This window comes from Melospiza georgiana, chromosome 3 (assembly GCF_028018845.1).
Source record: "Melospiza georgiana isolate bMelGeo1 chromosome 3, bMelGeo1.pri, whole genome shotgun sequence".
Taxonomy (NCBI): domain Eukaryota; kingdom Metazoa; phylum Chordata; class Aves; order Passeriformes; family Passerellidae; genus Melospiza; species Melospiza georgiana.
Genome location: NC_080432.1, coordinates 70586477 through 70614105, shown reverse-complemented (window position 1 = coordinate 70614105; position 27629 = coordinate 70586477). Strand labels below are relative to the sequence as shown.

Genomic DNA, 27629 nt, shown 5'->3' with positions numbered 1-27629 from the left:
GCCCCGCCGCCGCGGCACGGGCCCGCCAGGCGCCTGCGCACTGCAGGGGCGCCAGATTTGGCGGGAGGGGGAGTGTCCAAGGGCCCTTTGTTTGATGGCATCTCTGTTTACAGAGTTTACTCTTTAATCTCAACCTGTTTCCTCCTCCTCCTCCCGCGGCTCCTCGGCACTCCCGTGCGCGGCGGCAGGGCGCCCAGGCGCAGCCCGGCAGCAGGGCGCGGCGGCGGGCGCGGGCTCTGTCTCCCCCGTCCTCCTCCCCCAGCGGCCGGTGCGAGGATGTCCCGGAGACCCCGGCACAGGTAACCCGCTGTCTGCGGGCGGGGACGGCCGGCTGCGCTCCGCGCTTGTCACACGGGGCGCGGGACGGGAGAGGGGGAAAGCGGCAGCGGGCACCCGGCTCTGCCGGCGGACGGGCGGGCAGCCCCCCGTCCTCCGCGCACCTGGTGTACTCCGCCCCCGGTGCCGGGGCGCTCTCCTCCTCCGGAGGCGCCGGGGGAGCTGCAGCCCGGCGGGACGCGCCGCGGAGCCGCCGGTGCCGGGGCGCTCGGGCCCCGCGCTGCACGCCGGCGGGGGGCCGGTGCTCGCCGCCCGCGGGAGCCGGCGCTGAGCCCGAGGGAGCTGCGCGCCCCGCAGTCGCAAGGCGGGACAATGTCTGGCGGGCTCGGCGGTGGCAGGTAGCGCGTCCCGTCCCATTCATTCATTCATTCCCGGCCGGGTGAGGCGACAGGTGGGCGGCGGGTGCGGGGACTCGGTTCGCTCCCTCGACTTTTTGTTTCCTTTATTCGTGCGGCCCTTTCGCCTTTGGAAGCGCGACTCTGGCCTGCGGGGCTTAGTTTTTTCCCGGTACACGCCGCTCGGCACACGCCGGAGCGCGGCAGCGCGGGCGGGGGGGCTGCGGCTCCGACGGAGCGCTCGGCCGGAGCTGTCACCGCGCCCGCCCGCCTGCCGCGCACCCGGGCCACGGCGATCCCTGCCACGCCGCGCCGGGGGCCGGGGCCGCGGTGCCCCGGAGGCGGCGGTGCCCCGGAGGCACCGGACCGGACGGGGCGGCAGCGCCGCGTGGCCGCGTTCGTGGCCCCGCTGCCGCGCGGGCGCACAGAGCCGGGTTGTTGTCTAATTAGCCGGGGACGGCGGGTCGGACACGTGGAGGCTTTTTTCTCTTTGCAGCCCGGCATCCTCCCCTCCTCCCTCCCCTTTGGCTGGCTGTGACAGAGGAGAAGGTCGCAGCGCTGCCTGTCGCTTCCCGGGAGCCAGCCCCGTCCGGAGGGACAGGGGTCTTGGTGGGCTCTTTCTAAGGAAGAGGGGCTTGCGGTGCGGGAGGAGGCGGTGAGAGCTGCTGGGCGAGCGCCGGGCTGTACTTTTGAGTGTCAGAGCCGGGCTGTCGCTAGGGCTGGCGGTGAATCACCCGGCCCGTGTCTCCCGAAAGAGAGGGACAGCTACCGCTGCCTCACGGGCGCCTCCCGCCGGGACACGGCCGCGCTCGGGGCTGGAGGCCGGGGCCGCTCGGTGCTGGGTCCGCCTCATCCAGCGGGCGCCGGCGGGAGCGGGCGCGGGCTCTGCCCCGCGGGGCTGGTGCCCGAATTCCTTCAATCACGGTAACAGCAGCGAGTCGTTTCCTCTACACCTCCTTTTTTTTTTTTTTTTTTGCTTTACCTTTTTTTTTTTTTACCTCTCCCCTTTTTTTTTCTTTTTGCCTTTTCCCCCGTGTATCGTTGCACAAGCCGCTTGCCTCGGCGAGCAGCGCAGCGCTGATGGGCGGCCGGGGGACTCCCGCTGTCCTCCCGGCCGGGCGGAGCGCCGTGCCGTGCCGAGCCGCCTGGGGGGACGCTTCAGGGCTGCGGCCGGAGGTGCAAAATAAAGTTTTAGAGCATTGCTGAGTGCCAGGTTGACTGAAGAAACTACCGAAGAAAGTCCCGGAATCCCCGGGCACTTTTCTCCTGCTGGAGAACGCAGGTAGTACAGTGAAGTTTGCTCGGTTCTGCGGTGCCAGCGAGGCCCCAGTCATTTAAATAACCCTGTTACAGAACTGGCCCCGCACTGAAGTCCTTAAACCTGTTGGCCGCTGGTGCTGCGCTGCTGTTGCAGAGCGGCGTTTCCCTGCGGCGCAGGAAGCGCCGCCGATGGATGCGTACCTGCTGCTTGCCGTCTACGGAAAACTCATTTTCAAAACGATACTTGGAAACTGTGCCACAAAACTTCCTTTGGCATATGGGCAGCGGCGCAGCTGTCTCTGTGTGTCACTGAGAAAAGTGAATCTGCTCTGAGCGGCGGCTGGGGACGGAGCCGCGCGTGTGGCAGCTGGAGCGTGGGAGCTTCTGCTCAAGCACGGGAGGCTCCAGCTGCCAGCGAGGGGTGCGTGCGGAGCGGGAGCTTCCATCGGGGCTTACTCCCAGTGCTTATGGGATCTGGGGAATAGGGAGTGAATGGCGGGGCTGCCGGACTGCGGCGCGGGGGGCGCGATGAGCTGGGTGGGTGCGACAGGGGCACCCGGCAGAGGCTGCAGGATGGCCACACACACCGCAGCAGGCTGTGGAAAACTTTTTACATGTAGCATGTAAGCATGCTCTTTCATGGCACAGGCCAGAAAACAGGGTGGAAGATGTAGGGTGTGATTAGCCCAGTGCTTTTAAAGAATGTATGTTCAGCAGCTTGCCTTTCGGAGGTGTTTGCATCTTGACAAACAGTAACCGTGCCGCACTGCAAATTAATTGAAAGTAATCTCCTGAAAGCAGGTTAACAGCATAAACAGCGCCTGTTAATTTTATTACAAAATAACTTTCTTTTAATGTCTTAGTCATACTTTTAACATACCACAGCATGCCAGACCATCAGGTATATCACCGTTTGAATCTTAATGACACTGACCCCTTTCTAACACTCGTGGCTTGCAGCTCTTAGCTGAAGTATCAGAACTGCTGCACATACCTTAAAAGTTAGAAGTAAGATACTGTCCGCCAGAAAGGCATGTCTTGTTGCAAAACACTCTTTTAGATTTAGTTAGCTAGGTAGAGAAGGTGCTGTTTGTGAAAAGAGTCATGGAGTCCTTTTTACCCATAGATAGCCTCTGGGGAAATCCCTTAGTCATGAATTAGGTGAGCAGAGTATTTCAAAAACAGTATGAGGGATTTAGAAATAGACTAGAGCTAATAAACTTATAGAAATGAAGACTACAGAAAGGCTCAGTCATTCATTTGTTGGTTGCAGGATTAAACAAACTTGTCTTCAGTCCTTATCTGTCCAAACCCATAAATGGAGGGCATATTTTATATTAGAGCTTATTGCATGTTAATGCTGCCACTTACTGTCTTTACTTATTGTAAAACCTTGTCCCTTCTCATATAGGGCCCATAAACATTTTCTCAAACAAGGTTATTGTTTAGCTTTTTGTTTTGCTACACAGTCGGTTTTATTTTGGAGCAGTATAACAATCTGCTGTATTAAACATACAAAAACACTAATATTTTTCAGAATGTGTATGGCATGAGTTAAAGATCTTAAGCATGTACTCGTGTACTGGACACAGCCTCTAGTTGTCTTTATTGTCCCAAACATTGTATTTTAATTTGAAACCTTCATTGGTTGAAAGTTTGCCAAATGTGTAATTCACCACTGATCTAACATTAGGAGCAGGTCTAAACATGCACAGTAACACGAAGGTTGCCAGCCCTTTGCCTGTATCTGTGGATACCAAAAACAGCAGAACCAGTTCAGAATACTAGAACAACAGAATGCAGAACAAAATCTTGTTGTGCAAGTTTTAAAACTTTTATCTGTGTAACCTTTGTAAGGATTGTAGTGGGGGGGGGTTGTGTTTTGTAATTAAGTAGCTCAAGTCCTCATGCTCCACTCTGTCTCGCTGTGTTTCCTTTTGCAGTATATATAGTAGTGATGATGATGAAGAAGATGTTGAGGTCTATGATCACGACTATGATGGTCTGCTTCCCAAGACTGGAAAACGCCACTTAGGAAAAACCAGGTGGACCCGTGAGGAGGTAAATCCAAGTTCATTCCTCTCCTGCATGTAAAAAGATAAGAGAGAGCATGGATCACATTCTTCTTCAAATTGCTTCATGTTCTTCACCATATTGTTAATCTACAAACTTACCTCAGTGACAGTCCCATATCTGAGAACAACTTTTTTGACCCACTAGCTATATTCAGTGTTTTATTTAACTTTGAGCATAGTTCTTACCTTTTAAATAAAACATGTAAACACAAGTTTTTAATTTCCACCACGGTCTGTGTTAAAGCATGTGATGTGTGAATCTCTGTGCAATCCCTGTTGGGGGTTCCAAAGCAGATTCCAAATCACCTGTAGCAGTGCCTCATTGTTGCTACTCTCCTCTTTCTGTTTGGAAACTGTTGCTATGCCAGAACCCGCCTGTGTGCAGTGTCCCGCAGCAGCAAACCACTGCGGCAAAAACTGCTGCAGTCCTTCTGTACCACTGGAATTTTGCACTTTAATTGCACTGTTATGATTCCAAGTGGAACTAAAGTAAAAGCTGGAGGGGACAGAAATCCAGCAGTACCAAAACTGAGCATTCAGGATGTATTTTGCTTTTCAAGATCAAGAATTATATGTGATACCCTTGTGCTGACTTTCTGGGGAAATTGTGGTATCAAACTCCTCTGCCAGACGGATCTCCTTTGGCCATTTAACTGGTTTGAGTTTGTTGTGGAATACATTAATACAGTTCTTGAGTTGTGTTTTGACTTTCTCTTCTCTAACAATGTGTATTGATGTAAAAACAGTGGCAGGTCACCCCTTGCAAGCTTTTTATTTATTTATTTTAAATCATAGTCTGCCCTTGCAAGGGTGGATGTGGTTGTGATGTGGCCAGGGAGGAAAGGATGGCCATGAGGTCCAAAGGCCATTGTCCTGTTGCATGAACTGGGAGCATACTGGGAGGTGCTAATTGGGGAAGGAGAGGGCTACTCTTCTCCTCTTATCTCCTGGGGTATTTCTGGTTGGTTTTACTCTATCTTGGTCTTTCCCAGTACATAAGACTGGTTTCTTTTGTCTTTAGGGTCTATATTTCTGGCCTTACCATTAAAAAGATTGGGCCAAATTTTTTGCTATTTACAGGTATACAAAACTCCCTCACAGAGAGCAGGAGCAAAAAGGAGCTGTTAGTTTTATTGTGCATTTATTGTAGGTGGATAGGCCATGAGCAAGTTACTGGAACTCCCATTACTTGCAAGAGATGTAAAGCTTAAGGCTGTGATTTTCAGAGGTGCCAGGTAGCTGAGTGCCTGAGTGTTACTGAATTTCAAGGTTATTCTGATGCTTGGCATCTAAACACCCATTTCCTCCTGTAAATCCAGTCCAAGAATAACAGCTACAGTGCTTTGATGAGTAAAATGGGAATGTATATTGTGAGTCAAAGAATTGCACAGAAGTCAGTATTTCTCCTGCAGCACAGTAAAGAACCTACCAAAATCCAAAGGAGTAGAAAAATCTTATGCTCTAGGAATTAAAAGCGTGCAAAGACTACAGACCCTCCCTTACACTCAGAAAGCAGAAGTAGATGCATAAGAAGCTACAAGAATGAATTAAAAAAAAATTCATTTAGATAATAAGAGATTGCAATATTAATTATCTCTGGGGGGGGTTTATGATTCAGGATGAAAAGCTGAAGAAGCTTGTGGAGCAGAATGGCACAGAAGACTGGAAAGTCATTGCCAATTTCCTTCCTGTAAGTGGATATTGGTTTCTGTTTCCAGGCTTAGTAGCAATTCTTTATCAAAGGGTTTCCTTAATAAAGGGGAAGGGGAGTGGTTGATTTATAGTTACATTTTCAGGGGAGATATAAAACTTCCACAAATTGAGACCTTAGAAATGCAGTTAGATTACTGTGGAAACCTCTGCATTTATTTTTCCTTTCATTTCTCAGAAAGGGTTGGAAAAAAACAAGCAAAAATGGGGGATGGTGGGGACTTGCACACTAGATGGTCAATGTGACAATGAAACAAAATGTCTCAGCACAGCTAAAAAAATAACTTTGGTGAATTGGAAGTATTATTTTGAAGAAAATTTCTTTGTGTTTGGCTGTTGCTGAAATACTGCATGTGGAAGCATGCCAGATATTGTGCAGATGGGGAAGATAAAATTTGTGTAGTTTTGGTGATGGAGTCCTCAATGCAGAAGTGATGGAAACCTTATCTATTCTGTGAGCAAATGGATAGTTGACCACCTTCTTCTCAGACTTACTGTATCACTCTGTGATGTTTAGTAGTCTTAGTTGGTAGTGAAATACATCAAAACAACTGTATGTGAATAAGAGCATTCTCACTCTAAATCATCTTTTCTAAAGAATTATCCACTTTGTGTATTTCACATTTCTCTAGAATCGGACAGATGTTCAGTGCCAGCACCGATGGCAGAAGGTACTAAACCCAGAACTTATCAAAGGTCCCTGGACTAAAGAGGAGGATCAAAGGGTAGGTAATCAGTTTTTCCTTCTGTCTGATTAATGCCTTACGAGCAGATTTCAAGTGTTGGGGCAAAACTACTGGAAACTTTGGTGGTCTCAACATTATTGTGGCCAGAGGCAGATTGTATTTGTGTAGTGCTTTCTAAGTTTGCTATGAAAATAAATTACTGTTGCTTTACAGCACTGTAATGTGGAGTTGCAGTCTAGAAATGCCTTAACTATTACCAGATTTTTCCTTTCGGGTAAAAATATGAATGGGAAGTGGGGAACCTTAGTTGCTATTAGTTTTACTTTGGCAGTTTTGAGAAATGTTGTTGAAAATATTGCTTCACCACAGGAAAAAATGTCATTGATTCATCATGCATCATTAAATACAGGCAGTTTTTATGTCCTTCTTTGAAGGTAATAGAGCTCGTGCAGAAATACGGTCCAAAGCGCTGGTCTGTCATTGCTAAGCATTTGAAGGGAAGGATTGGAAAACAGTGCAGGGAGAGGTGGCACAACCATTTGAATCCAGAAGTGAAGAAAACCTCCTGGACAGAAGAGGAAGATAGAATTATTTACCAGGCACACAAGAGGCTGGGAAACAGATGGGCAGAGATTGCAAAGTTGCTGCCTGGACGGTAATGACATATGCTTTTAGCTCTTAAAAAAGGAAAAAGCTGCAGGTCTGAGCAGTCTGTTTTGGTTGCCTCAGGCTGCACTGTATAAATCGAAAAAAATTTGGAATCAAAACCTGGGAAGCCAGTGACACACCAATGTGCTTTTTTCTCAGTGGGGAACTTCACTGGTTGGTCAGTACACACAGCAGTGTGCTATTTTTTCAGGCTTTTAATGTTTGCCACAGGTAAAAAAGCCAGTAAGTGGAGCAAGAGCATAAGAGTTTCCTAAATGTCTGTGCAGTCTTATTTGTGCCTGTGATGACTGTCAAAATTTAAATCAATTTAACAGGGAAGGATCAGGGCCTGCAAATGGAACATAATTTACATTCAGCTAAGGGTATGCCTTCAACATGAAATCCAGTCTGTTTATTCAAAATGATTTAAGAAAGGCTTCTTCAACTTTTGTAATTGCTCTTGAATCATCCAGATGATTCTGACCTGTTAAAAAACCATGTGTAAAGTAGGAGAAACTTTTTCCTCAAACTCTGGTCCTGGAAATACTTGTCTCACTGAAAGCTTTTGTATAGCTTGTATATGAACTCAAAGATTCTGTGTCTTACTTGCTTGATTGAAAGTGACTCAAAATGTGGGCAAGCAAATAATGTAAGCAAAGGAGAGGTTTCTCTTCCTTCTTTTCTTCCTGCTATTTGATAAAACATCTTCAAGACCTAAATATAAGGCCTAAGATCATGATAGCCCTTTCAGCAATCATTCAGGGCTGCTTTCACCTTCTAGAAGATAACAAGAAAGAAATTAGCCCTTGGAAATATTTTTCACACATCACAGATACTACTTTGAATGATAACATGCAGTGGTGATGTTTTTCAAATAGCAGAGCTGTTTTAAAATGTACTCTTAAAATCTCACAAAGTTGTTAAGTTTGCTTTTCCTGACACACATATGTGAGGATTTCAATCTCAGTTTTTCTGCATGTAAGAAAAATCCCAGCAGTTTTGTTTACTGAGTTTGTATGTACAGCATGTTGTTGTTGCTGTCTAGGTGACCAGCTGGAAAATTGCTTGGAAGTTAGTCTGTTCACAGCTGTTCTTCAGTCTTTCTTTCCAGCAATGACACAATAAGACTCCACTGAAATATTAAGAGATAAGAAGATGATGTTGGCATTCCTTTAGGATAGCCTCAAAGGGAAGTTAGCCTTTGTTGTCTCCTCACTTCATTGGAACGAGGTGAAGATGAAATTAGTAATTTCTTACAATTTGAGGATGTAAGTCATGAGAGATTGCTTTAAAAAAGTATGTAAACAACCGTAGCCTGTTTTTCTTTTTCCCTAACCTTTATACTGAGCATCTTTCCTGAGAAGTTGGGAGTAGCGTCTGTAGTGGTGGGGGTAGGAGGAAGGTCAGAGAAGAGCTCAGGGTTTAAACAGAAATGCAGACAGCAGTTCCCTGCCCATTTGACCTGTCTGCATTGTAAATGCTCGTATTTGAAACTCCTCGAGCGCCTGCATTTCTGTTGCAGAACTGATAACGCTATCAAGAACCACTGGAACTCCACCATGCGCCGGAAGGTCGAGCAGGAGGGCTACCTGCAGGAGTCCTCCAAAGCCTGCCACTCCTCAGCAGCTGCTGGCTTTCAGAAGAACAACCACCTGATGGCCTTTGCTCACAGCGCGTCGCCGCCCGCGCAGCTGCCGGTGGCCAGCCAGCCGCCGCTGGGCAGTGACTACCCCTACTACCACCTCCCCGAGCCTCAGAACGTGAGTGCCTGCCCGTGGCTGTGGGGAGGGGGTGCTGCTTCTGCCTCCTTGGACACGTGGGCGCAGCTTAGCCAGGCCTGGCTTCAGCACGAAGGGTTTTCTTCGTCTTGGTGGACTTGGATGTGTTTGGTGTCAGATGAGGAGTTCTTTGACTTTGTGAAAATAAGTGCATTTCAAACTGGTGGCATTCAGGTGGTGGAACTGGGTACAGCTGGTTTAACGCCTTGGGAGCAGTTAACATATTTCTTAGAGTTGGGAATATTAAATTTCTTGAATATCGGTTGAATCTGGTTAATTCTGTGTTCCATGTCAAAATCTCCCGCATTCTCTTTAGTAGTATTCTGTTTGTGGGTTGCCTGTCAGAACCAAGTGAACAAGTATTGTTTTTAATCAGATTTCTTTTCTATTAATGATTAATAATGAAACAGGCTCCTGCTTCAGACAGTTGCATTGTAGAGTTTTAGATGATAATAAATTGCATCTTTTGCTTTTTCACTTCAATTTAGAAAATCCTTACAAATGTGTCTATAAATTATTCATCTTTTCTCATTCAGGAAGGGTAAATATTTCATATATGAATTTTCTTTCTTCCTCTCTAATGCTTGCAGTCATATTCCTAAAAACATGATTACTTTTCTTGTAAACATTTTTATTTTTTTGTTATTTCATCTCAACAGACTACAAATATTAAGTACCTAACACCAAAGTATGTTTAACAAAAATTGGCAATGCACGCAGATAATATGATGGAAATAATAAATTTTTGCTTTTTGACCTAGGTTCCTGGTCAGATCCCGTATCCAGTAGCACTGCATGTAAATATTGTCAATGTACCTCAGCCAGCTGCTGCAGCTATCCAGGTAGATAACTTGAACCTTATTTCAAGAGTCAATTTCTTAAATGTTTGATAAACTAAAATGCAGACATCATTCATTAAGGAAACATTTTAATGTATTAAGTGTGGTGAAAAGAGAAAATGGGGAAGGTCGGGGAGTTCTAACATGGCTAGTAATTGCTCCTTCTGAAGTGGATTTTAAATGCAGTAGTTGACATCTGGTGTGATGGCCTTCACTTTCTCCATTTCAAATGTCTATACTGAAATTCAGCAGAGACTTTGGTGGTGCAAAACACAATTGACATTTGTTTCATCTTGGAATCTAATTTGGCTGTTATAACCACAGGTCGGCAAACCACGAGCATTTGAGTTGCTACATCCTATCAGACCTTTATCTTTTCTTTTCCCTTAACTCTTAATTTCAGAGACACTATAATGATGAAGACCCTGAGAAAGAAAAGCGAATAAAGGAATTAGAGTTGCTACTAATGTCGACTGAGAATGAACTGAAAGGGCAGCAGGCATTACCAGTAAGATTGTCACTGTGTGCTTGGATGGAGGGATAGCAGCCTTACCCCAGTGCTTGTCTTTTTAACTTTTTACTCCCCCTCTGCCTTCAGTACTAATCAAGGCTCTATATTTCCGTTTTAAAAGGATGAAACATAGCACATATGTAATCTGTATCTGCTTCGTAAATTCTTTTGCTGACAAAAAATCAAAAAATTTTGCAGGTATCTTACTCTGCAAAGTGGGAGCAGGATTGGGCTCCGTAACATGACGTAATATTGGAAACGTGATGATTGCACAAAAATTGAAAATCCTACAGACCTTTAAAAATTGAAAATCCTACAGACCTTTGATCAATAACAGGATCTGTGTTTCTAAAAGTGTGCAATGGTTCATGTGATGAAAATGTAGTGCCTGTGCATTAGATTTTTCTTCTCTGTTGCATTCTTTCCTTCAGCTGTGTTTTATATACTTCGTAAGCTTCACTTGGTGCATGTTTGAGAATTTGTTTTACTCCTCTGAATAATGTTAGATTCTTCATAACTGCATGTGTGGAGCAAGTGCTGGCTATTACTGAATTCTCATACTTGGTTGTATATGCCATTGGATGTTAATGTGTGGAAGCCCCTTGTGTAACTACTTAACACTGTTGCCAAAGCCAAGAATCCCAAAATCATTTTTGAAGATAGGTGATAGCCAGCAGAACCTTCTTTTTTTTTTTTTTGGGCAATATTTAAATGATTAGTAAAAGAACTGCATGCATGATACGTTAGTTTGGCCACTTTTTAACTTTAGTTGATGTTTTGCAATTTCTTCTGTTGCATGATCACACTGGAAAGAAACTTCTGTTAATTTGTTCTTCTGCTTTCCTAACCACGTTGATTTGACAGCCTCTTCATTGCATTGGTGTAAGCTGTAGCATTAGACAGGGATAGCAGAAGAAAAGGAGATAAGCAGACAAAAGCAACTCTAACTCTAAAAACTTTTAGGCTCCTACAGTGCTGAGCGCTCAGTAGGGAAATCCTGCCATTTCTTGCTTCTTACAGAAAAGGACTTGCAGACACTTTTTGAGCACTTGGAGTAACAAAGTATGAATTGATTATGTGCTAGTAATGACATATGCCTATAATCCTGGAAGTAAATTGTGAGGTAACTTTGGTATAACAAATACAATGCCAGTATTACTTAAAACAAGATCTTGCACTGATGAAAGGAAACATCTTGACAATTGTTTCATAGGCATAAGCTTTTAGATGATGATGCAACTACTTTTATCTTTCCTCCAGTGGCATCTGACACCTTGTGCAATTTCATTGCTAAGTTCCTTCTGCCTTTCCCCCCTCCCTTTTCTTCTTTTTTTTTTTGCCTTCTTCTTCCTTTAGACACAGAACCACACATCAAACTACCCCGGCTGGCACAGCACCACAATTGCTGACAGTACCAGGACCAGTGGTGACAGTGCACCTGTTTCCTGTTTGGGGGAGCATCACCACTGCACTCCATCTCCGCCGGTGGATCACGGTTGCTTACCTGAGGAAAGTGCATCCCCTGCCCGGTGCATGATTGTTCACCAGAGCAACATCCTGGACAATGTTAAGAATCTCTTAGAATTTGCTGAAACACTCCAGTTAATAGACTCCGTAAGTAGACTCGCCGCCTCAGGTGGATTTGTGCATGGTCAAGGAGTAAGGGGTGAAGAGCTGGGATTGTCCTAAATGTGATTGTTGATTTTTTTCCCCAAGTAACTTCGAGTTGCTTCAGGATCTGAAGCTTATCTTCTGACATGACAAAATGCAGCTGCTTGTAAATGAAGCCCTCAAGCATGGATGCGTATGCTTTTTTGGGGTGTCTCCCTTTCCTGCTACATCTTGGAAACGGGAGTGTGAGTTTCAGCAAGGTGCACAGTAGGAGCTTGAAACAATCTCTCAATTTTAAGTCTCCTTAAAATACAGTCAGAGATACCATGAAAAATTTTAAACAATGCGATCATATTTACTGGTATTTGAAGTGACACATGCCATAGGTTTGGGTGTGGCCGCTCATGTAGCTGCATCATCTTCTAGAATTTTTCGTTACAGCCTCAATAGCTGCTTTTCAAAGTTTAAGGGACTTGTCCTGGCATATGTGAAGGACTGTAACCACACATTTAAGTGTCAAGTATCTGACTGACATTGATATGGACCTGTTGTCATTAGCATCCTCTGGGATGCTACATGTAAAGCAGCACATTGAATTACTTTTGTTGGTGGCAACCTCCTTCAGAAGCAGAGGTGTCTGCTTCATTCGGTATCATTTCCCTTTCAGTACATCCAGAGCAGCATTGCATGTTAGGAGGAGGCCAGCCTTGGTCTACAGCACACATTTTTTTGTAACAAAAGTCACCATCATCATACCAAGCAGAAAACACTGTGCAAGCAAATAGTAAGGACATAATTTGACTCATTTGTTAGGGACTCTGTTGCCAGCAACACTGCTACAATGTCAGACAGTTTGATAAGATCAAGGTATGTATTGAAAACACAAATTGTGTTCACAGTGTTGCTGCTCCCATGAGCAGGGTCAGGCTGAATTGAACTGGGGAAGACTTTGTTGTTGTTGTTGGTTACAAACATATCCTAGCGCTGTATTTTCATGAGGTGGCACTATGCACTGTCTTATAGCTCCGTGCCTCCCACGTTGTTTCAGGATCCTTCATCATGGGGTGATCTCAGCACTTTTGAATTCTTTGAAGACACAGACACTCCGGCTAGCAGAGCTCCCCCAGGCAAAGCCGCGCAGCTTCAGCAGAGAGGGGCCAGTGCTTGCAGACCGCAAGGACAGCCCACCACAAATTTGAGCAAAGTCATGTCGAGTCAGGGCTCTCTTGGCTCACCAAAGACCTTATCTGCCTCCCAGGGCAGCGCGGCTCCGTGGCTCCTTCTACGCAAAAGGAGAGGGCACTGCGGCCCCTCAGCCAGTGGCCACGGTAGCGCCTTGGTCCGAGCTGACGCCAGCAGCTCAACTCCTCCTAAGCGCTCCCCTGTCAAAAGCCTGCCCTTCTCTCCCTCGCAGGTAGATCAAGACTTCTGCACAGATGTTACTAATTCTCAAAAGTCACCCCAGCCTTAACAATTTAGAAACTAATCCTTTGGAACAAATGACTAATTACCGTTGTGCTTGTTGATTTCACTCCGTGTTTGAATCTTCTCACTGCTCCTAGTCTTCACTGCTGAGTTTAGTTAATCAGCAAGCTAACTGTTGATTTTTGACTTTTAAATTCAGCTGTGGAGAATGGGTTTTTTTGTTTTGGTTTTTTGCCTTTTTGAATCTTTTTTGTAGGGGAGTGTGACCCCTTGCTTTACTCTGGCTGCTAACTCCAGCTACTAGAGTTTAACATTTCTGATCATCTGTGATACTTTCCATCTCTGTCCACTTACAGTATGATTCATTGACCTAGAAAACCCCAAACTACATTTAAATAGCATTCAGGTTGTGAGACAAACTGATAACAACCAGAAAATTCAAATCACACTTGCCATCCTGTGCCCAGGCCATGAGAGTTGGAATAGGAATGAGGAGGAAAATGGCCTGTTAAAATGGCCTGGTTCAAATTCCCGATGATGGTTGCTTTGTTTCACAGCTGTAGCACTATTTAAAAGTGTTTTGGATTTTTTGTTTGTGTGTGTTGGTTTGCTTTAATCTTTGATGTCAAAGAAACACTATTTCATGAAGGAAAAGATTTCATGTAATGATTTCTTGCTGTATTTCCCATTACCTATTAGCTATTTTAATCATATGTCATTTTTCCAGTGAAAGCCAGATTTTCTTACATGCTGCATTTTTATAAAGTGACAGAATCTAGAAGGGAATACATTGAATTGTTGTCAGAATAAAGGATACCACTATGCTCACAGATTTGTAGACTAGAAATAGAAACAATATTTTAGGTTACTAGGTAGAACACATGCAAGAGCAATTTTCTCCAAACAAATAGTGCTACCTCTTTTTCAGTCAGCTGTTTCCATTCCAAAGTATTCCACGCATCCGTCACAGGTGGCAGCTTTCATTTTATACTCTGAATATGAAGTACTTTCTTTTGAGAGAGATTATAGGAAATTTATTTTCCTGTCATCAACACTTTCACTGCCCTAAAAGCTCCTAGATGCCCCATATAAATATTTGTGGAATTTAACTCTGTTTCCTGTGGGTTTGTTTTTAAATATCCCTTGCTCATTTTCACCCAGTTTCTTGGGCACACGGGTTCTTAATTAAAATTTATTTGGAGAAAATCCAAATCAGGCTCTGAAAGTGGTGGAAAGTTTTTCTCATTGGAACTGAGTGTCATTTCCTTTAGAATTTCCCTCTCAAGCTTCCTGAGCCAAACCATTGAGTATTTTTTCATAATGTAGTCAGGTAACCCATATACCCCTACTCATATCATAGGGTCAGGAAACTGACTTGTGTCAATCACGAGAAAATAATTTATTTTTCTTTTGTTGAATAACGTCAGCTTAAGAGGTCAGCCATGTAATCTGGATGTTCCTGTTAATTTTTTCTTTCTTCAACTCGTGCAGTTCCTAAACACCTCATCCACTCACGAAAACTTGAACCTGGAGAACCCTGCACTTACCTCCACGCCGGTGTGCGGCCATAAGATGGCAGTTACCTCCCCGTTCCACAGGGACCAGGCTTTCAAAGCTCAGAAGGAAAACCATGTGTAAGTCTCTTGTCTTATTGAACTCCCAAGGGGCCACATCTTCACATCTGGAACCAAAGTGCTGGGTCAGCTTTGTATGCTTTGGGCTGTAAGAGGGTGGGTTTAGGTTAGATACAGGGAAAGAGTTCTTCACTGAGAGGGTGGTGAGGCACTGGAGCAGGCTGGCCAGAAAAGTGAGTGGCCTATCCATGGATGAAGCCCTGGGTAACTTGATCTCATGGAAGGTGTGCCTGGCTGTGGCAGGGTGTTTGGAACTAGCTGATCTTTAAGGACTGTTCTATCCTGAACCATTCTATGATTTTGTGCTTCTTGCAGAGTTGTTTGCTCACATATTCAGATTTTTCTTAGTTGGGAGTAAAAGTTCCGTTTTATTACTATTGAGGTAGGTTATTAAGCCATGCATATACGTTCACCAGTTTTTAAAATAAAGAGATGTTCTGCTGTAAAAGCAAAATGAATTACAGGATGATAGGGAAATATTTTCCAAAGAAGTCAAAGAGATGTTCTGCTGTAAAAGCAAAATGGATTACAGGATGATAGGGAAATATTTTCCAAAGTCTTACAACAATACTGCCTGTATGCATGCATTTCTGTAAAGAGCTAGTATTTCCAAGCATCTTCCTTTAAAGTTCCTCTCCTTCTTTTTAAAGTTTCAGGACTCCAGCAATCAAGAGGTCGATATTAGAAAGCTCTCCAAGAACACCCACTCCATTCAAAAACGCACTTGCAGCTCAGGAAATCAAATACGGTCCTTTGAAGATGCTGGTAAGAAGGAAACAATGATAAAAGTTGCTTTGATATTAGTGCAGAGGGATGTTATGGGACTTGGATATAACGTTTCTTTCTTTCTTTCAGCCTCAAACTCCAACTCATCTTGTAGAAGATCTGCAGGATGTTATCAAGCAGGAGTCAGAGGAATCTGCAATAGTGGCTGGGCTACATGAAAGTGGACCCCCTTTGCTGAAGAAAATCAAACAAGAGGTAAATCTCAAACTTACCTGAGGCAATTTAATTCAGAACTCTTTGCTGAGAAACTTATAGCAATGCCTTTTCTATTAAATAGCTGTGTCTGTTTTTCTTTCATGTGAGCCCCAAGATCTTAGTGTCGGTTCCATATAGTACACTAGGCATGTCTAATTCATCTCCCATTGATTTCCATAGAAGTCTTTCTGCTGTTTTCAGCAGGGGTTTGCTTGGGCCGTTCTAATGCAGTTTTCGTTTGAAACTTAAAAAGAAAAGAAAAATTAGACATGAATTTGGATTGAATCTTTCAAATATTGGTGAAAAGTATAGAAGAACCCCATGGGGACCAAGCTCCATGGAGTGACTTAGAAACCTGAACATTTGAGGACATTGCATTATATTACTTTGTCACTAAAGTTCTAAAAATACATTTATTCTCAAACCTTTCTAGGGGATTAAACTCCTGAATACTGACAGAGCACTGAGTGCAAGTATTCAAAGTTTTATTAGATGGGGATTTTTTTGGAGAACCTTGAACTTTTTTCTTCTGCAAAGAGCAAGGCTGCTGTAAAAGATGTTTCTGTAAACATGTATTATGCACTTCTGTGAAGAATATTTGTTCAATTTGTTAAGCAACTGACAGAAATCTCCTGGTCAGTTATGTGGTGGTTGAATCATGCCTTTTCTGCTTTCAGGTGGAGTCCCCAACAGATAAAGCTGGAAATTTTTTTTGCTCAAATCACTGGGAAGGAGAAAACCTGAACACTCAGCTCTTTACACCTGGGTCTGCTATGGAAGATGTGCCAGTAAGTTTTCACACTATCAAAGGAATCCTTTGTTTTACATCCCTGTTCGATTCTTAAATGCAATTGAGAGAGCATATTTTTTCTGATTTTCTTCACAAGTGGGCTTTATTCCTTATTTCTATGTCATTTTCTTGTACTAAGCATAAAAAGCAAAATGCTACTCTTTATTATCACTCTGATGCCTATAGAAGGTTTCAGAAGTTGCAGTCATTTTGCAGCCCACAGACTTTGGAGAGCATGCACTTGGAGGATGCCTGCACCTGTGTGCAGAAATTACTAGATCATGGAATTAAAAACTTGCAAAAGAGAGAGAGACAATCTCTCTTGGTTTTTGCAAAGGAGACCTTGCATGAGCACAGTTCCCTTTGCATTGCCAGGGCTTATGGACTATTCAGTGTTACTCTTACTCTTGAACTTGGATTTTCACTGGGTGGAAGACCTTTGCACAGGGCAATGCTCCTGCAAAGCCAAGTCCCAGAGGCACCAGGCTGAGGTCTGCTCCTCATCTGTGCCCAGTGTAGCAACTTCTGCACTCAGCCTGAGTTTGCTTACAATACATTCCAATTCAGGTTGTTCTCATGAGTTGCTGAAAACCTTTTTCTTTTTTCTTTTTCTGTTCAGAATCTTCTTACCAGTTCCATTTTAAAGATGCCTGTGTCTGAAGATGATGACAGTTTTCACAAAACAGTTGCAGTACCTAGAAACAGGCCACTAGCTAGTCCTCTACAGGTAATTATTCTTTGATAAAAGTATATAAAAATATACACATATGAATCCATATATACATATATAGCTTTTTCACAGGCTGATTTTGGGTATGGAAGAATGAAATGTTCAGATGAATGTGGCTGAGGGTCTCCCTTTGCCTGTGGAGCAGGAGGGCACAGTGGCTGCAGCAGAGCCAGGAAGCCAAACAGGGCCCAGCCCTGTGTGTGGGGTGTTGTAACTCAGCTGGGCGCAGTGTGGAATTGGTAGGACTGAGAATTAACATGGACCAAAGGGTTTTGTTTTTTTCTATAGGCTTCTTGTAGGTGGCACTGCTGTTTTGGAGATTTGAGTAGTGTGGTGTGGTGGCCAGAGCTTGTGACTGTCCTTGGGGTGAGAGGAGAGGTTCCAGCGCTGCCTGGCTGGCACAGGTGTGGCCAGTGCTGCCCATTCAGCCCAGCACCAGGATGGCCTTTCCCCAGTGAGGGCTAAATGTGTAATTGTTGTAATGTAAGTCACATGTGAGGCTGGGGTTTGTGTGTCTGTGCTTTTGCCAAGTGTTACCAAACACAGACATTTGCTGTACTTTAAAACAGAGCTGCTGCACAGGGGCTGATCTAAAGCCCACCAAAGTCATCAGCAGCCAGTTTGGCAGCTCTTGTGTACTTTAGGTGAAACCCAGAGCAAGTCATTCAGAAAACAAAGCATAATTTCTGTATTTCCAAGATAGATGACTAAGTGATTTTGTAGCCCATCTCCACATGGAAGAAATAAAGGAAAGCGTCTCATTCCCCAGGGTGAGTCACTGTCAGGAAGGAAATTGTAACTCCATAGTTCCTGACTTTCAGACAGACAGTCCATGTGGCTAATCCTTTCTTTCCTCCCTCTTTCCAGAATTTACATTAAGGCTTATTTACAGTAGGAAGGAATGAGTAAAGGCTGGTTTTGATTAGGCATTTCTAGCCAGGCATTAAAAAAGGAGATAGTAAAATTTTACACATCCCCATTTGGCACAGTTTGCCATGGAGTAGGCTTGTATTTTGTGCTGCAGAATCATTTGATGAGAAACAGCTTTGGAGAGCAGGGACTAGGACTCCCCTTGGTGTGGGGGCATCTGTAGGGGCCAAAGACTCACTCTCAATATTGTTTATCTGCTGGTCCCTCATGAACTGTGTTTCTTGACTGCACTGTGGTAGACAGCCAAGAGAAGGGTTTGCAGGTCCACTGCCCCTGATCTAGGGCAGTATATAGGGGCTGAATTCAGATCCACCTCGTGGCAAAGGAGCCTGGGTCTCCAGCTTTGCTGGAGCTCCCTGGTGGGTGTGTGGGAGGAGGCTGCTGGTCCCCAAGAGCTCAGCCCTGCTCGGTCCCAACAGCCAAACTCTGACTCCTTCATATATTTAGGACAAGATTTTCAGGTAGCTAACAGCATGGGCTGTGTGTTGTCCTGTTAGTGGTAGTTGCCTGCACTCTGGCTGTAATAAAAGAGAAGGATCTGAGAGGTCTGTAAAATAGGATCTTTTGATCTTTGGTGTACCGGTGTTATGTTTCCTGCTATCTAAAAATATTTTCTTTACAAGCTGCTATAAACGAAAGGGCTTGTTTAACCTTCTGTCCTCACTCATGCTGATTTTGTTCAGGAAGTTTACATGAGTCAATTTGTGGATCATTCTGGATTCAATTCTTCAGTCCTTGCTCAGGAAAACCATGTTAAAAGTCAGGTATGCTCATTGTTTGGATAAAGAGAACCTTTTCTTAAGTAGGAACTGAGTTAAAAAGGACTTCCCAACTCCTCTCAGTGTTTAAAGTGTGTTGAACTGAAAGAAAAAGTAGTTGTAAAAAGCCCCAAAATGAATAGTTAGTAGGCAGCTTCTTGGTGTACTAGTATGAAGGTAAAATTGTTCTCTCTGCTGGTGGAACATTGAGCTTTTCAGCTGAAATGTAATCTTAAATGAAGAATGAGGCTTGGGGTTTCTGTGATGATGGCACAGACAGCTTTTTCAGAATGAAATGCAGACTTTTTCTAACAATGCAGTATTGTCTGCCAATGGCTGCACTCTCTGGCTGGGACTTGGTGTGGTGGTTAAAAGGAATGGTAAAGCTGCTTGGCTTCATGTCAGAGGGGAGCAGTGTGGCTGTGTGCAGCTCCAAAGGGATGTGTAGTCTGGCTCTGCTTCACACCATAAACTGCTGCTGCCCTGTCCCTGATGCTTCCCCTCCTCCACCCCAGTGTAAATGGGCTCATGTGCCTTGGGCATGGCATGTCTAAAGGGTGCAAAGCTATGGAAAAAGTTTGCCTTTGTGCTTGTTGTTGTTTTTACTGTTTGCTTTCTGTCCATGACCAGAGTTTATCACATTATTGTCCTATGCTTTCTGCCCTTCCTGGTTTAGAGTTTGCTATCTCACCCTCCTACCTGAACACATGCATGGACACAAACAAATAACTGGACTAAATCCACTGATCCCATGAAAGTAGACATTAAGCATGAGGGAACTCATGTGGGTGAAATTTAATTGTGTCTGCATATGTTGACATTGCTGCAGTTAATATTTTGGGCCTGATCCAACTATTCTTACTTAGGCAAATTCTCATTGACTTCAGTCCAAGAAAGAATTACAGCAATCTCTGTGCCTTGGGATCTGTGCATGGAAAGGGAAGAGAGAAACAAAGACAGCACTAAACTTAGGGGTTTTTTTTTAATATGCTTGGTTCCTAAAATTCCATTTTCTTTTAAATTTGAACTTAGAAAAGAGGGAGGCAGTATATTTACCAGCCCACAGTTTTCCATTGCTTTAATAATTTGCACTACATTTACACAAAGATATTTGGCTAGGGATAAACTGATCAAAATCCTTGATTACTTATTGCTTCGCTGTTAAACTCCAAAGGCAAGAGTAGCAAATGTTCAAACACATCTCTAATGATATTTTTTACTGCATTTGGGTACATGACTGATCATATGCCATTTAGTAAATAGCAGCTGATGACCATATCAGATAGCACCACATGATTCACCATCACTTAGCAGGAACAGCATGTTGCATCATTTGGCATGTGAGATCAGGTAGCTCCAAACTCACTGGAGTTTGGTGCTGTCAATGTTGTATAGAGCAAAGGGAGGAGAAGGCTCCATAGACCCAAGAAAAGTTTGGGCTTTATCCTCATTCAATCCCTTGTTAGATCTCCCCAAGACATTGGATGTAAAGGCAGTTTTGTGTAAGGTCTTCCTGGTAAGGTGTGGAGGATCAGCCAGCTCTTCTGTCCTATGTGACAAATCTCATGGTTGTGCATTATCAGACTGGCAGCAACAGGAATGTCTCACCAAACCCACATGTTGCCTTGGGGTAGACTTGCTCTCCATTGCATGGATCCCAAATATTTTTGCTTTGCATGCCTGGGGTTAGTTAAAACCTGTATTTTTGCACCCTATATTTTTGTCACTTAGCTGCATGTCAGGGAGGTTTTGGTCTCACTAGCAGCTTTTCCAAGGGTTAAGGTTTTGGGATAACATACTCCAATACCAAGACAAAAAGATGATCTGTACTGAGCATGTGCTTGAATTTTGCCTTGTAAGAGGTTACATAAAAACCTCTCTGTTTCTGGCCCTTCCTATGTAAAAGTTAAATTTTATTTCACATTATGTTCCGTAGCAGTAGCGGTACATAAATCAAACTATCCTAACATAGACATTTTAACAGATAGAAAAGTAGGCTAAATCACAGACCTTCCACCTAACCCTGCAGGCTATCAAAAGACACCATGAAATGGAGCCTTTTAAGAAAATAGCACTGCTTTGATATCTTCTTCCCCCAGTAACAAAGGAAACAACACAAGGTAAAAGCCCTGCAAGCTAAAGAGAATGTTCTTCAACCCCTAGCTCCTGTCACTTTCCATTTTTTTAACCACAGACTGACACATTTCAGCTCGAATTTCCTGACTTTCAGCGGTTTATGTAGCCATTTTCTTCAAAGAGTAAGTTTAAAGGATTTTAAAACAGTTACTTGGTTTACCTTTTTTCAAGTGATGGAGCTGTCATGAAGCTTAATTTTCTCAGTTAAAAAAGTGAAATGTTGTTTTATTTGCAGCTGGTTGTGAGACAAAATGGCCAGGAAGGCAGCATGGTCTCCTGCAACAGCAGGCTTTCTCTGTTTTTCCTCCATGGCTTTTTGGGGGAGGAAGGTCCTGAAATCTCATATTTTTCTTTGTTTAATGAAGGGAGAGGGGGAGGCACGCTGTGTTTGAGATTTGCACAGCAGGGGAAGGTAGCCCCACAGGTTTCTCTCACTGGTGCTGCCCCTTCTGTCCCCATAAGTGATGTGCACAGGAAGGAGATATGCTTGCCACAGCTGAGGGAGCCAGAGAAGGTTCAAAGTTACAGGCCAGTCATTGCAGGTTTTCCTCCCAGGTCAGCAGAATTTGGGTTGCAAACAGATTGGAAGTTACAGCTGCCCTGGGCTGACGATGGTCTCTCAGGAAGAGAAGTGACAACTATTACTCACATAGCAGCAATGTATTCTGATCTGTGGGAGGAAAAAAAGAAAAGATTACTGGAGAGGAGAAGAGCATGAGTTGCAGATGCTTAGTCCACTTCCATATCTTGTGCATTCATCTTACTTGGAAAGCTCATACGTCTTCAGCAGGAGTTTTACCTGAGCAAGACCTTCAGGGTTAAATGCCATCAAATAGCTCTTTCTAGCTCTGGTATCATGCTTATAAAAGAAGCTGAAAAGCTGGACCATCTTATTCTTTCACATTTAGCAAGCTGTATTTCTAAGTTGCTCAGAAAGCCTCAGAGTTTAGGAGAAGTCTGTCCTGTGCCCCAGAGGAAAGCCAGCAGCAGGGGTAGAAATAGTGGTCTGTCTTTGTCAAATGAGATAAAAAAGTGATTTATGGTCACTTTAGTTTTTAATTAGTCTTTACTGTCCTGCCAGTTCTGCATCCTTACAGAATAGAAAGCCATGTTATTCATATGCTGTCTATTGTATTCTGCTAGGAGATGGTTTTGTTTAGTGCATTGTTTTACTGTTTCAGGAGTGTTGCATTTCTGTTGTAAGCCTTTTCAGTGGCACATTCTGCAGACAATCTGTACCATGTAATCTAAGGGAAAGCTGGCAAGAAATACAGCTTTTTGCAGCAGGGAAACATGATAAGAGACCTAGTAGTCTGAGCATTTAAAATATTTTAAATACACTAGCTTTTTAAAAATTATTTTTAAATACCAGCAATGCTTGGCTAAATTCGTGGTGGTGTTTGTAACACCACTAGCTTTGCTGGAGTTCCTGAAGCTATCTGCCAGCAGAGCAGAGATGTAAAATCTGTCTTCTAACTCAGTTCTTTGCCCAAGGATTTCTACTAGACTTTCATCAGGTTGGGAGCTCGGCACTGCAGGACTGCAGCAGTGTTTGGTTTTGGCATTGGCTTCTAACACAAAAGGTGTTGTAACACAGGAGCTTTCTTAAGCTATAGAGACAGCACATGAAAAGGCAGTCTGGGCTACAAGAGCAGAAGGACTAGTTCTGTTAGAAAAGCACCTTTCCATATTGTTTTCTTCCCTTACTCTGGTCTGTTTTCTCTAGATGGTCCAAGTTTTTTATTTAAAGTGCTTTAACTGGATATCCCAGTTACAGCTTTGACAGTTTGTTTACAGTTCACATTTGCCTGAGGGCAGCTGAAGGCATATTACAGGATAAATAATGTAGTTTTGCTGCCAGGAGAAGGATGTACTGGTAGGATTATTGAGGTTAAAAAAAATAGAGAAAGAGAGAAAAAGAAAAGGGACAGGGAGAATGACATAGCTGGAATTGTACCATGGATCTGTAATTTAATCCTATGGGAACTCATAGTACTATACTTTCTTCTCCCCCTCCACTTCGTGATTTAACTTAGAGAGACTGCTGTGTTTGGAAGAGAAAAATACAGTGGAAGTACTGGCTGAAAAGGTTTAAACTCTTTTAATTGACAGCAAAATGAAGATTGGTCTCCTACCCTGTGAGGCAATGAAAAAATTGTGTATGTGGAAAGAATTTACTCTGGAAATTACTTTCACTTCCCACTGGCTAGGAATTTAGGTGCCAAAATGAACACCCTACTCTTAGATGACTGAATTTAGGCTGGATGAATCCACTGGATTAATTTTGGTGAGGTATGGGTCAGGCCTTCTGGCTTCTTGTTACAAAGATCTTGTTTCCATCCATTGGTTTGCAGAGTTAGACCTGTAAACGTGGTCAAGAGGATGCAACGAGCATTCTGCAACAGGAGTGTTCTGGCTGGGGTTTCTGTGCTGTTTTCCTGCATGCCTGTAGCCTTCTGCCTTGGGTCTCTTTCCTTCTGATAGATTTGTTGGGCACTGCTGTCCGTGGGGCACTGCCACTGTGCTGTCACAGAGCCCTGTCGGTGCTTGCTGCCACGCTGGCGGGGAATGAGGCATTGTGGGATCCCTTTTTGCCCTTTTTCCAAGGAGATCCCAGAGCTGTGTGTGACCAGGCCCTGCAAGGCACTCTGCCTGGGTTGTAGGACCCAGCACTCCCTGCCAGGGAGGGAAGGAAAACTGCTCCCATCAGGATGACTTTCACACGTGCCTCTGGCACTGCACTGCAGGGCTGGCAAGGCACAGGCATTGTGCTTTGTTTTGTGTTGGCTGATGAGAGTCAGGGCTTCAGACAGAAAATGTTTATTAAAAATACCCACTTAAATGTTATCTGAGCTCCCCAAGGGTAGAATAGAAAGCTGTGTTAGTAAATATGCTGCATCAGAAAACACACTCCTTTGGGTCCAATGCTGCTTTCTGCACTGGAGCAGAGCTCTCACCATCATCAATAAGATGCAAAGTCAGCCTCTTTTTATAAGTTTGTCACAATAGGGAGGGGGGGAAAAAGTGTAAATAGTGTAATTTTCTGGGGAAAAGAACACATGGATGAAAACTTTTCTGTCCCTACGGCAAAGCTGAAGCTGTTTCAAGCAGGCTGGAGTGAGGGGTGGAGCTGGTCCTCCTGTGCCGGCTGTGTCTGCTGCCCAGTGCTCCCCGGGGCAGCCAAGCCCAGGGGGAGGGCAGAGGGTTACTGCCTGCCTGAGCAGCTTCTGCCACACTGACAGCAGGGTAAAGATGAAGACCAGGCTTTCCATGGAAGGAGTGACATGTAGCAGCCTGCTGAGATGTTGGTGATATAAGGATACTGATTTTTTTTTCTACTAAGCACATGGCTGTTAATACAAAGAGCTCAGTGTAGATACTAACAATTAAGCCTAATTTATGAAATAGGGACACTCCTTACCTGAAGTTACTTATAGTTTCCAGAAATTGACATACTGTGACAAATGGACTTTTCCTTACATGTTTTCAGTTATTTAAGGGACTGCTGATCTCTTATTTCTAGACTGGTGAATTGAAGCTTTGGGGGATCACAGGGAAATACTGGTTAGACACATATTTCTGTTCTTGGAAATTATGGATATATGGCAGCTATCAGCTGTTTTTGAGGTATACAGAACAAATCCAACTTCTAAGTAAAACCAATGGCTTTATACCAGGCATTAATTTGGTTTCTCATGCAAATGCCTCTAAAACAGCAGGGGAAAATATGCACAGGTGCCTGAGTCCCACTGAGGATCAATAGGGAGTTGTAGGTTCCCAGCTTGTGTAGGTGCCTTTGAAAAAGTGATGCTGGAAGCTGTTTAACCAAAACATAAAAGGAGCTGTGGTGTGTTGCATGGGGGTCTGTGGCACGCAGAAAGTGTGTCACACCTGCTTTCTGTCATGTGCCCTTGCCTGAGCCACAGCACAAGGTACACAGCTCTAGAGAAGAGGTGTATGGCATGTCTGTTCACTTCACAAATGCAGCTTTCCCACAAGAACTGCAGAAACTTAAGGAAATGAGGCCTGACCTGGTTCTCCTTCAGAAAGGGAACTCCTACTGAAGTTCAGCAGTTTTGCTTGCAAAATGGCATCCAGGAGAAGAGGCAGCATTTGGAGCTTCCCTACAAAGAGAAGAGAAAGCCATGTCTAGGGAAGCCCAGCAGAAGTTTGCAGAGGACTAACACACTTGCTTAGTGTTTCACTGGGTTTGTCCCTTTTAGACTGCAAGCCCTCCAAGGCAGGAACCTCGGCCCCTGTGTTTGCCCTGGTGCCCTGATTAGGGCATGTTGCTTGAAATTATCTGTATTTCATAGTTGCCCAGCCTTTTATTATCCATATGTCTCAGATAACACTGTTTACAGTCAGAAGAGCATTCTGTAAACATTTAGGCCAGAGAATAATTTAAGGATCCTCTTGCAAAGTTAGCAACTAAAAGTTGGCAGAAAGAGCCATGGGCACGCCAGGACAGTTCTGCTCTTAGCAGATGGTTTGCAGTCCACTAATTATGATTCATCCACTGTCCTAGAGGTTGGCAAGGCTTTGGACATCTCTTTGAGCAATGTAGTTATTGTGCTGCAAATATGATCCTTTTCAAATGCAATGGAGAACTGAGAAAAGTTTCTCCTGACTTGTCTTTACTGGTGGATCCTGAGCATACACCTTCTCAGTATTCTGCAGTGCTGGGATCCTCTTGTGGAAAGATAAGCACAATTGTGTGCATTTTTGGAATGTAGACTATTTGTACAGCTAACTGTGTGATAATAGAGGTTTTATTCAGGTCTTACAGAAAGTTTCAGTGTGGAAAGGCAGACACACTGGCTAAGTGAGAGAGTTCAATAGAAAAAAATAAAAGTGTGTATCCTGGTAAATTCCAGGAGCTTTGAAATTTCATTGCTGTTTATAGCTCAAGGCAATGAGAAATGTCTCACATGTGTAGTGAGTAAATAAATAACAGCACACACAGCCCTCTGCAGATAGGTTTATCTCATTCTAGCATTATACTAAATGGTGTCTGCAACCTCCATAAATACCACAAGAAGTGAAATGGCTTGCATGATAATTAAAAAGCTGTTTCTGCTGAGAGTCGAGCCCCACTCCCTCCTCCTTTGGCAGGGGAGCTGAGCCATAGGGCGGGCGCTGATCGCTGCCCACAGGTGAGAGCAGCTTGGAGCGCGGGAATCCTCGGCAGCGCTGCGCAGGCTGTGGAGCTTGTCAGCTCCCCTTAGGGAGCTCTGGGACAGAGCAGCTGCATCTTTAGATTGGAGGTTCAGCAGGAATTCGTGCATGGTCATAACACTGAATATTTTAACTGTGCACTGTAGCCTGTCTGTGCTCTGTTGACCATAAAGTTGGTCTGCCAAGTACGTTTTCGTTTAGATATTCCTAAAGGATTAAAGGCAAGGCTGTAGCAATGGCATTATAGAAAAGACACTGGCTGAGAGAGAAGCAGGAAAGTGTGGATCTCGTGTGTTGTCCCCTCTGCAGATCATCTGGTCTATGTGCCCCTGTGGTCACTGAGAAGTCAGGGTGACATTTTTTTGCCTGTTGTTTCTCAGGGGACAGGACAACATCCCACTGCCTGTTCATGGAACAGTTAATTGTGAGCGTGCCCAGCTTTGGCTGGGACTATGGATAAATCACACAGCATTCAAACTAAATGTGTGTCTCTCTCTCTTGTGATTTAGCATCTGAACAACACCTGGGAGCCGGCGTCCTGCGGGAAGATCGAGGATCAGATGGCTCTGCCAGATCAGGCGCGCAAATACATGGCCACCTTCCCCACCCGGACTCTGGTGATGTGAAAGCGTCGGCGCACAGAGAAGCATTATGGTTCTGAGAACACTTCACCTCCACTGGGAAATTCCTGTTCCTCTGCATGAGAACTTTTCATGAATGGGAGAAGAGCCTATCTTTGTTGTGGTACAACAGTTGGGAGCAGCACAAAGTGCATTTAGTCACTCAGCATATATATTCTTGTTGGATTTCACCCAACTTAAGAGTTTGTGTTTTTTTAATGATACTTGCCTAAATTATTAGGTATTGAGTTTGAATCGGTAATTAATGATCTTAAGTGCAGTCTTATAATAAAGATAATTTTTCTTGTACTTTTTGAGATCAAACAGACTTAATACACCAGTATTGTTATTTCAGTGATGTGCTAGTCAGGGGTGGGGTTTAGTTTGTTTCTTTTTTATTTTTTATTTTGTTTTGTAATAATAAAAGAGCAGGTACTCACACAGATATATTTTAAATCACTGAACAAAATGAATTGGTGTAAAATACCGAAGTGAAAAGCATTACTACAAACGCTTGTCTGTGCAAAAGGGGAAAGCTGATCAAGATCGTGAATGCTCAAACATCCATGCCTCTTGAAATACTCCTTTCTGTTTTGGTTCTAGGCCATTATACATTGTGTGTTTCTGGTGGGGGGGGTGGGTAATTAGCTTGCTTTAA

The 27629-nt window shown here is 44.0% G+C and overlaps 1 protein-coding gene across 6 annotated transcripts; it reads left to right on the top strand.

The window, feature by feature from the left end:
- Positions 1-261: 261 nt before the first annotated feature.
- Positions 262-27629, top strand: MYB (MYB proto-oncogene, transcription factor). 6 transcript variants are annotated; one of them, XM_058020716.1, is made up of 16 exons: positions 277-299; positions 3875-3992; positions 5625-5696; positions 6349-6441; positions 6837-7057; positions 8573-8810; positions 9590-9670; positions 10071-10166; positions 11535-11792; positions 12838-13203; positions 14706-14848; positions 15499-15613; positions 15704-15829; positions 16507-16617; positions 17239-17346; positions 26861-27629. In XM_058020716.1, the coding sequence occupies exons 1-16, from the start codon at positions 277-279 to the stop codon at positions 26975-26977; spliced, it is 2286 nt and encodes a 761-aa protein (XP_057876699.1). In that variant the 3' UTR covers positions 26978-27629. The 6 variants fall into 6 exon arrangements, with proteins under 6 accessions (XP_057876703.1, XP_057876699.1, XP_057876700.1 ...); XM_058020717.1 differs by having other exon boundaries at positions 10071-10175; positions 11535-11744; XM_058020715.1 differs by having other exon boundaries at positions 10071-10175.